At 34.5% G+C, this 11,114-nt stretch overlaps 1 protein-coding gene across 1 annotated transcript; it reads left to right on the top strand.

Annotated features, from left to right (window-relative positions):
- Positions 1-1,526: 1,526 nt before the first annotated feature.
- Positions 1,527-3,004, top strand: LOC133676515 (L-type lectin-domain containing receptor kinase IV.3-like). Its single transcript, XM_062098195.1, has one exon. The coding sequence runs from the start codon at positions 1,734-1,736 to the stop codon at positions 2,799-2,801; it is 1,068 nt and encodes a 355-aa protein (XP_061954179.1). The 5' UTR covers positions 1,527-1,733; the 3' UTR covers positions 2,802-3,004.
- The last annotated feature ends 8,110 nt before the right edge of the window (positions 3,005-11,114 follow it).

The raw sequence follows: 11,114 nt of genomic DNA, 5'->3' as shown, positions 1-11,114 counted from the left end.
GGACACGGCCAAGCCTCTGTTCACAGCAATAAATTCAACGCATTATCCAGGCCAGAGAGAATGTACAGAAGAACGACACACAGCACGATCTTCCATTGATGGACAGGCAATGGCCACAGTCGAAGGTTCTTTAAATTTAATGATTTTGGTGGACTCTGTTGTCCTCTATTAAATGGCTTTCTGCTACTTTATCCTTACCAAGACGACAAAAGAGCATGCGCACATTAGTCTTTGCCTGGAAAGAGGTAGTAACCAAGCACATTGTCTTGCTCCACCCAACCATCTTTTATCTGTGTTCTTATACGTGATGACTTCTGTTTTTGGTAGAAATTAAAAAATTATTAGTTTATATATTAATGAGTTTTAAATTTTAATTTTATAAAAATTAAAATAATTTATCTTTCTTTTATCTTACACAAGTAAAAATTTATCTCATAATAATTTTATTTAAAAATTTTATTTTTTTAAAATCACAACTACAGCTTCAATGTTAAAAGCTTGTTTGGTATTATGATAATAATTATTTTTTATTTATAAGTTTATCAAAATTATATTTTTTAAAATTAGTTATTGGTATTAGTATATTAAAATAATCTAAAAATATAATAAATTTTTTTTAAAATAAATATAAAATAAAAAAATTAGCAGTTCTTTAAAAAATACTTTTTCAAACCTAAAAAGAAACAGATTCCAGACACACACAAAGAGGCAACAAGGAGGAGGATGCATGAGCACCCACCGAGCAAGTTAGTGGTGCTGTGAAGAATCCTTGGCTTTATTTTTACCGCACTACCAAAGAAAAAATCATAAATAATTCAAAAAGGAAAAAGTAAGGGACTCCTAAAACTAGAGTGGAGTGGAGGTACATACCACTCGCTAAGTGGTTGGTCCAAGTGTCCTTTTAGAAGTCAGTTCAAGACAAGACAAAAGGGCGTGGATGCAATCGAGAGTAGAGTTGATGTCTGTCTTCGAATTAATTAGGGTGTTTGACAACTGGATTCCTTTTTTGGTTATTTCATTAATGCCCTCCTATGTTTTGCATTATTTCATCTTTTGCCTGTATGCAATCAATGATTCTTTTTTTATCTGACACAACGTTTTCGAAAACACGGATAGACCAGATTCCCAAACATAGTTTTTATTAATGCCCTCTCTTTTATATTTGCAATCAATAATTCCTTTCTTCTTTTCTTTTTTTTTTTCAATGCAATCAATGATTCTTTTTATTTTTCACGTTTGATCTGTTTAGATGTATAGTTGTAATTATTTTTTAAAATATTTTTTATTTAAAAATATATTAAAATAATATATTTTTTATTTTTTTAAAATTATTTTTAATATTAGCTCATCAAAATAATTTAAAAATATATTAATTTTTTAAAAAAGTAAAAATTTTCAAACCTTTTTTAAAATATTTTTGAAATTCAAAAACAAACTAATTTGTAAAATAAAAAAGACATAGGGGTATGGCTGCAAAATAAGCTATTCCCTCACGCAGCAGCAACTCAGAGAAAGTGGGTCAGAGAGTTTCAGAAGGGAGTAAACGTATTTAATTTTCACAACCTCCAAGCCAGCCTCCCCAATATTCTTTGCTTTCATTCTTCGTTTACTACAGTCTACAAGCCCCGAAAAAAAGTAAAGTCACCTACTTGTAAATGGGTTCACCTCACAAACCCTAGAAATCTCACTACGCCAAGCAAACCAAGATTCAGCTGAAGAAACCCAGTTCAGCCATGGCCAAGTTCAACATTCCCGCCTGCTTAACGGTGCTAACTTTCGTGATTTCTCACTTGAAAATGCTAAATGCTGGCTCAAGTTACTCCTTTTCCTTTGAAACTTTTGATAAAAATCCAAACTTTCAGTCCAACATTGCTCTTTATGGTGATGCGAAGGTCGTTGGTAATGGTTCTCTTCAACTCACTCGCGCAGTGAGTTCAAGTGCCGGACGAGTCATGTACAAGCAACCCATCAAGCTTGTCGAAGGTATTTCTGGAAATATGGTTTCCTTTTCCACCAATTTCTCATTCTTGATGTCAACTGATGATGGAGATGGTTTGGCTTTTTTTTTGGTTCCTAGTGGTTTTTATGTGAGGATGTTTGATAACAGCCCATTTGGGCTATATTTAGGATCAGAGAAAAGTAGTCCTAAATTTGTTGCTGTTGAATTTGACACGACGAGAGATGCTAAATTTGGTGATTTGAATGATAACCATGTGGGAATTGACGTGGGTGGTTTTGTGTCAGTTAAAGTGAGAAATGTTTCGTCCAATAATATGGTTTTGAATAGTGGAAAAAGATTGCATACTTGGATTGATTATGAAGCGGGTTCGAAAAGATTAGAGGTTAGATTGAGTCAATCTGGTGATATAAAACCAATTGATCCACTGCTCTCTTACCCAATTGACTTATCAAAAATGCTCAATGATGAGAGTGTTTTGATAGGCTTGAGCTCATCAAATGGAAATTCGTCTCAGACTTGCTTCCTCTATTCATGGAGCTTAAAGCTAAGGCATGTCCCCCATTGGATGCATTCTGAGCCACTGGATCCTCGGGCTTTTGCTAAACGTGCGAAACCAGTGGTAGTTCAAAAGAAGAGTGATTGTATTTTAAAAATCCTTGCTGCAATGATTTTTGGAACTGCTTGTGGAGCACTGGGGGCATTCATGGTGTTACATCTTTGGACCATATTTGGCAATAGGCGCCCAGTTGTGCCAGAAGAGTGTTCTGCCCACCCTGGAGATTTTGAATACAAGAAAGTCAAAGTAGTTGTAGATAAAGCCGTCCAAGATGGCAAGCATTAGGTACTGGAGCTTAGATCTGCTGGAGGCTTGTATTGTAAATTCCTGTTCTTTTATTTTCTTCTTCTTGGTACTTGTTTTAGCAGGTTTTGTTGTGTTGTTGTAACTGATGGTTAATTGTCCAAATGTAGTTTTTGCATATTGTCTAATCATGGGAGCACTGAAATTTAACTATGAATTGAAGAAATGGTGTGTAGATTAATTCATTTTGAGAAGGTTTCACTTGCTTAATGTAGCCTTTATTGTATTAATTACCCTGTTTCTCTTTGGTTTATCCTGCATGTTTAGTGATCAAAAACTAGATTCATTCCGCGGTCAACTTTCATATACATTTTTTAACTCGCTGATTCATATAATTTCCCACATTTGATTTGCTCCATTTCCTAACTTTCAAATTGTGACGAAAGATCCACGCAGACCACTGGACTGTGATTGCCTTATAGCGTAACAGAGCAAGCTGTCAAATTCTTTAGCTACGTGCTACTGTAGTCATTCCATAATTGTGATCTTTCTGGCTGTTGGTGCTAGACTAGATTTATATACAAGATGAAAAATTGACATCCAAATACATCTTTTCTGTTGATCATTTTTAAAGAGTCAAAAGTAAGAACTATGAATGATAGCCAGATCTACAACTGTGGAGTTTTGTCGAGTTAAGATTTTCTCAAGGTAGCATTTTTATCTCTAGATACTGTATGAACCATTGCCAGATTTGTTTAGATTGAACGCAGTCATTTCACTATGTTGTGAATGGGAAGTAGATTCCAGGAATTGCTCTTCTGTGACATTGCTGTACTGTTAACTTTTGTTAAGAATGTGAAACCTTGGTATTTCAGAATGGTGGTCTTATGAGAATGTTTGTTGCAATGCTCTTTGGAACTGCTAGTGGAATACTGGGGCAATTGTTTGTGTTATATCAATGGACCTATCTTTGACAATAGGAATCCATTGTTGCGAGAGGAGTGTTTCCCGCACCTACTTGATTCTGAAGGCTGCAGTAGTTGTGGGGGCAACCATGGATGTATGAGGTGAGGTTCTGGGTTTTGTTGGATTTTTTGTTGTAAATTAATGTCTTCGCAGGTTTTCTTGCTTTTGTTGTTCTAGATTGACCATTTGTAGTTTTTAGTTACACAATGTCCAATAATGGGAACATTGTTATTAAATTTTAGAACTCAAACATTTTCAAAGCTTCTCAAAAGTTATTCATTCAGGTTAAACACTCAGATCACAGGTTAGTCAAGATCAAGTTATGAATTATGAATTATTGGGTGAATCCAAAAATTTTATTTAAGGTTTTAAATAAAAAAAAATTCAGTTTAAAATGAAACCTAACCCGAGTTAAGTTTTAGATCGGTGGATCATCAATATATTATTGTGGTTAAATTGAGAAAAGTGATATTAACATGTCTTCATAATATTTTGTGGTACTCAGCAATATAAACACACGAGAGACAATTCAAACTGTGTTTTTCATTTATACTTTACATATACTGCTTCAACCTATTTATATAATACAGTCCAGATGACACATTTTAAGATATGAGAAGCTACAAAATTTGAAAGATCCTCCAGATCACGCTGCTCCTTTTGTTTGATACATAATTAACAAGTTGATTTTTGGTGTCCATATCTACAACATTATCAGTAGAGGATAGACGTGCTGATATTTGTCTAACAACTTGATTTGACTTGATATTATCTGCAACATCAACTTTGTCATTATCTGCTGCATTATTTTCAGGATATTCAATTCCTTCAGTAGGCCTCCTCAACTGAATGGGCAGTTCTCTCTCTTCTTTTTAAAACTATGAATTTTCAGACCTACTTTTACACATCTTGATTAATTTTATAAATTTTAAAATTAATGACTATATAAGTCTCCAGTAATCCTAAAAGAACTCAAACTCGTGACAATTAGAGAACAAATCCAATGCCTGATCAATTAAGCTACCCCTCAAAGTTAAAGGGCAATTCTTGTACACGAAGGTTGTTGCTTAATAAACGAAAACGAGCAACAACTAATAGTTTTGTAAAAAGATTTGCTAGTTGATCTCATGTAGACAAGAAAGATACTATAACTTTTTTTTTTTTGGAGAACTTGATCATGAATATAGTAAAAATCAATTTAATGTGTTTTGTTTATGCATGACAAATAGAATTGGAAGAAAAATAGATTGCTTCAAATATTGTCACACCAGAGACTTTGACATTTAAGCAATGGAAAAGAAATGGTGGACAATAGAGAGTGAAGCCATTGAATTTTAGTTGCTTTATTGGACAATAATTTGTATTCTGACTCGGTACTGTTATAAGTAACTATCTACTGCTACTTGCAACTTTAAGAGATAGAGTTTTTGCCATGAAACACATAATAGGCACCAATACTGTGACGATCATCAATATCCCCAGCCCAATTAACATTGTTATAACCATGATGAGAATGATTAGATTGACTTATGATCCGTAGGCCATACAAAATTGTATCTTTAAGATATCTAAGGATCCTTTTAACAGTTTGCCATTGTGGAAGTCGAGGCTTGTGCATATTATAAACCCTCGTGTGAGCGTAAGACTGAAATAATAAGACCTTGACGAGTAAAGGAAAATCGAGATGAAAATAAATAGATAAATGATGAAATAATAATAAATGTGATGTGTAATGAAGGAGATGATCTTCATAAATAAATTTAAAGGTATTGTTGAAGTTAAAATGAGAATTATGAATTTTAGTTTAAAATTCATAATGTCAGCCAAACCGTGTTAAGAGTTTTTATTTGGTTGTTTTCATAATAAATTCCTAGTTATTAGGAAATCAATTGTTTTTTCCCATTCCTTAGGAGAATCCCAGTTGATTAGGAGATTGTTAGTCATGGGATAGTTGTTGCTATTTTTCTGCAATTTGGTTATTTGTAATTTTATTTAAGTCAGACTTATGTTCAATGAATAAATGTAGTTTTTTCACATATCTATCTATGTTATACACTGAACAAAGCTTTCAGTTTCTAACAAGTGGTATCAGAGCCTTTATTGGGGGGTGTCTGATTTGAGAAAGCAACAGCTTTTTTTCTTGTAGCAGCAGGATTCGATGGCCTCTGAGAACAACTATGTGCAACCTGCAATTCCACGTTTTGATGGTCACTATGACCATTGGAGTATGTTGATAGAGAATTTTCTGAGGTTGAAAGAGTATTGGAGTCTTGTAGAACATGGCATTGTTGAACCAGCTAGTGGAGGTGCGATGATAGAAGCACAAACAAGAACACTGGAGGATCAGAGATTGAAGGATCTTAAGGCGAAAAATTATTTACTCCAAGCTATTGATTGTGCAATTCTAGAGACTATTCTTCACAAAGAGACTTCTAAGCAAATCTGGGATTCCATGAAAAAAAAGTATCAAGGCTCAGCAAAGGTGAAAAGGGCGCAGCTTCAAGCTCTTCGCAAAGAGTTTGAGACTCTTCACATGAAAACAGGAGAGTCGGTCAATGACTATTTTTTAAGAACTCTTGCAATAGCAAATAAGATGTGAATCTATGGTGATAAAATGGAGGACGTCACAATAATCGAAAAGATTCTTCGGTCAATGTTAGCGAAATTCAACTATATAGTCTGTTCAATTGAAGAGTCGCATGACATTGATGAGCTTTCAATTGATGAGTTGCAGAGCTCGTTATTGGTGTATGAGCAGCAGATGGTGAGAAACTTACCTGAAGAACAAGTTCTGAAGGTGACAATGTATAGTGGTGAATTTTCAAAGGGATATGGTAGAAGTCGTGATTGGGGTCAAGAAAGCAAAGGTCGAGGCAGAGGACGTACAAATGACCAGAAATTGTTTGACAAGTCCAGAGTTGAGTTCTATCATTGTCATAAATATGGTCACTATCAATATGAATGCACAGAAAAGGATGAGAAGGCAAATCTTGTAGAGACAGAAAAAGAAATGCTTTTAATGGCATATCTTGACAAAGATGAACTCCAATAAGATAAGTGGTATTTAGATTTGGGTTGTAGCAATCACATGTGTGGAAATAAGGCATTACTTTCAGACTTGGATGAAACTTATAAAGATATTGTGAAGCTTGGGAATAATTCATGCATCTCTGTCATGGGGAAGAGGAATATCAAATTTCATATGAAAGATAAAACAATGCAAACAATTTCTAATGCCTTTTATATTCCAGAACTAAAGAGTAATCTTAATAGCATGGGTCAATTGCAAGAGAAGGGATATACAATAATCATTCAAGCGGGTTATTGTAAAATTCATCATCCAGAAAAAGGCTTAATTGCTGAAGCAAGAATGACAAGCAATCGCATGTTTCCACTATACATGCAGGACAACATTCAAATGTGTTTCTCTACAAAAGTGCATGACTCAACATGGTTATGGCATTTTCGTTATGGACATCTCAATTTCAATGGCTTGAAGACTTTGCAAGAGAAAAATATGGTGATAGACCTTCCTAAAATTCATTGTCCCATGGAAATATATGAAGAATGTGTTGTTGGCAAACAACATCGGGTTTCTTTTCCTAAAGGAAAAGCATGGAAGGCTGAACAAACACTACAATTGGTTCACTCAGAAATTTGTGGACCAATCAATCCAACATCAAATGGCAACAAAAGGTACTTCATCACCTTTATAGATGATTATAGGCGAAAGACATGGGTTTATTTCTTGCAAGAAAAATCTGAAACCTGTGTTTTGTTTAAAAGATTTAAAGCTCAAGTTAAGAAAGAATCTAGAAACTCCATTAAAGTCTTTAGAACAAATCGTGGTGGCAAGTTCAATTAACATGATTTTGCAAGTTTCTGTGAAATGCATGGAATACAAAGGCAATTTACAGCTGCGTACACACCACAGCAAAATGGCGTGGCTGAAAGAAAGAACCGCACAATTATGAACATGGTTCGAAGTATGCTGGTGAATAGAAACATTCCGAAGAATTTTTGGCCAGAAGCAATAAATTAAAGTGTCCATGTACTGAATCGAAGTACTACATTTGCTGTTAAAAATAGTACACTAGAAGAAACTTAGAGTGAAGCTAGGCCAACGGTTGATCATTTCAGAATTTTTAGGTGCATAGTATATGCACAAATTCCTGATGTAAAGAGAACAAAGCTGGATGACAAGGGAGTGAAGTGTGTGTTTCTTGGAGTCAGTGAGGAGTCAAAGGCGTACAAGCTGTATGATCCCATCACCAGGAAGATAGTCATCAGTCGTGATGTTCAGTTTGATGAACGAAGCACATGGGATTGGAGGAGCACAAACACTCATCAAAATATAGTTAATCATGATGCAGATGCAACTTATGAGGAAATAGAAGAGCAATCCATGAATGGTCAAAGGATTGAACCTCAAATTGTGTCATCTGACAATGATAACGAGATAGAAGAGCAGCTGCAATCCCCTATTGGTGATGAAGGTCTATCAAATACTTCATCAAATGTTCTTATGCCACGTGAACATCAACTAGCAACAAACCAACGACAAAGGAAGATACCTGCCTGGATGCTTGATTATGTTAGTGGCAATGAATTATCTAATGAGGATACCATTGTACAATTTGCTTTATTTGCAGATTCTGATCTTATTAAATTTGAAGATGCAGTGAAGGAAGAAAAATGGAAGAAAGCAATGGATATAGAGATCCAAGCTATAGAAAGAAATGATACTTGGGAGCTTACTGATCTTTCTAAAGGGCAAAAGACTATTGGTGTAAAATGGGTTTATAAAACCAAGCTGAATGAGAAAGGGGAAATTGACAAACACAAAGCTCGGTTAGTGGCAAAGGGTTATAAGCAGCAGTATGGAGTTGATTACAAGGAAGTATTTGCTCCATTAGCTAGGCACGACACCATTCGTCTTGTAATCTCATTGGCAGCACAAAATTCTTGGCTTATTTTTCAAATTGATGTAAAATCAGCTTTCTTGAATGGAGAACTACAAGAGCAAGTTTATGTTGATCAGCCGTCTGGATACGTGCAACAAGAAAGTGAGAAGAAAGTTTACAAATTGAAGAAGGCTTTGTATGGACTGAAATAAGCACCTAGAGCTTGATACAGTCGTATAGATGCCTATTTTTCTAAAGCAGGATTCCAAAAATGTCCACATGAGCATACTTTGTTCATCAAATCTGAGGATGAAGGTAAATTTTTAATTGTATGTTTATATTTAGATGATCTTATCTATACCGGGAATGATGGCACAATGTTTCAAGAGTTCAAAAATTCCATGAAGGCTGAATTTGAGATGACTGATTTGGGAATAATGCGTTATTTTCTTGGAATTGAAGTGGTGCAATCATCAGCAGGAATTTTCATTACACAGAAGAAGTATGCAAAAGAAATTTTGGAAAGGTTTAATTTGCAGAATTGCAATCCGGTCAAAAATCCAATTGAACTAGGTTTGAAGTTACATAAGGATCTTGGTGGCCAAAGAATTGATAACACCTACTACAAACAGGTGGTTAGAAGCTTGATGTACTTAACAGCCACTAGACCGGATGTCATGTGTGCAGTAAGTCTCCTAAACAGGTACATGGAATTACCAACAAATCTTCATTCCCAAGCTGCAAAAAGGGTGTTTCGCTATTTGCAAGGCACAACTAATTTTGGAGTCTTTTATAAGAAAGGAGAAGTTTCAAGACATGTTGGATTCACTGACAGTGATTATATGGGCGACTTAAATGATAGAAGAAGTACTTCTGGTAGTGTTTTTATGATGAGTTCAAGAGATGTCTCATGGTCATCAAGAAAGCAGCAGGTAGTTACTTTGTCTACAACTGAAGCAGAGTTTATAGCTGCAACAACGTCTGCATATCAAGCTATATGGATGAGAAGAATTCTTAAAGAGTTACACTTTCAGCAGCATGAACCTACAATAATCTATTGTGGTAACAGTTCGACAATCAAGCTCTAAAAAAATCTAGTTCTACATGAAAGAAGTAAACACATAGATGTGAGATACCATTTTCTATGTGATCTTACGAATGAAGGGATAATTGATTTAGTTTATTATAGAAGTGAAGATCAGGTTGCAAATATCATAACCAAGCCCCTCAAGTTGAATGCATTTGAAAAGCTGCGTGGTTTACTTGGAGTGTGTTCATTTAAAACATCTTAAACAAGAAAGGTTGGCAGCCTTGATGGGTTTTGTGATGGTAGAAACTCTCTAAACTGTTTTCATAGAAATTAATTTAAGGAAAGGTGTTAAGAGTTTTTATTTTGTTGTTTTCATAATAAATTCCTAGTTATTAGGAAATCAGTTGTTTTTACCCATTCCTTAGGAGAATCCCAGTTGATTAGGAGATTGTTAGTCATAGGATAATCGTTGCTATTTTTCTGCAATATGGTTATTTGTAATTCTATTTAAGTCAGACTCATGTTCAATGTATAAATGTAGTTTTTTCACATATCTATCTACGTTATACACTGAATAAAGCTTTCAGTTTCTAACAAACTGGTAATAGGTTTCTACGGATAGAAGAATTATGAAAATTTTAAAATAAATATGTTTTGAGAATGAAAAAATAATTCTAAGGAATTATAATGAAAATGAGGAATAAAGATTAAGGAAGAACTACACAAAAAAGTGTTAGTGTAAACCCTGAGTAAAAATCGGTAATGTTACCAAGAAATTGTAATAAGTCCATAAGTGAAATAAATGATAAAAGGACAAAATAAATATATTTTTAAATAAATAAATGGTTTTAAGGACTTAGTAAAATAAATGATATGATTCCAGCAAGAATTGAACAAAAAATATTCAAATTATTGACCAATTTTATGCTATCAAGCATAAATCTCGATCTGATCGTTGGATCAGATTGAAATTTTACAAAGACTCTCCTGATATATTTCTCTATTTTGATTTAAATGTTCAAGTTGATCAAATTTCAGTAAGGCCATACAATGTAAGTTCTAAAGTCAAGTATGTTTAAAAAAAATCTAGGGGATAATTATAAGGGGTAAAATGGTAAAATAAGACAAAATTCCAATGTAAGTCACCGGGTTTTGACCGGGTTGCCCGAGTCAATTTTTTTTAAAAAAATCAAAACGACGTCATTTTAGTAAAAAAACAAAAGTCAACGGGTTACAACCGGGTTTTTAACCAGGTCAATCGGGTCGCCGGGTCACCCTAGATTTTTCCTTACCCTATTTTTTCTTCAACCCGGCCCGGTTCCAACCCCTGGTCAACCCGTCGAGCCAGGCTGAGTTTCAAAACTATATCACTAGGGTGAGATAACTATGCACTTGGAGCTTGATGAATACCATACAGGTATTTTTGAGGTGACACATGATTTGGAAAATTCGGAT

The sequence above is a fragment of the Populus nigra genome, chromosome 17, assembly GCF_951802175.1.
Source record: "Populus nigra chromosome 17, ddPopNigr1.1, whole genome shotgun sequence".
NCBI lineage: Eukaryota > Viridiplantae > Streptophyta > Magnoliopsida > Malpighiales > Salicaceae > Populus > Populus nigra.
This window is presented reverse-complemented; position numbering and strand designations above follow the sequence as displayed.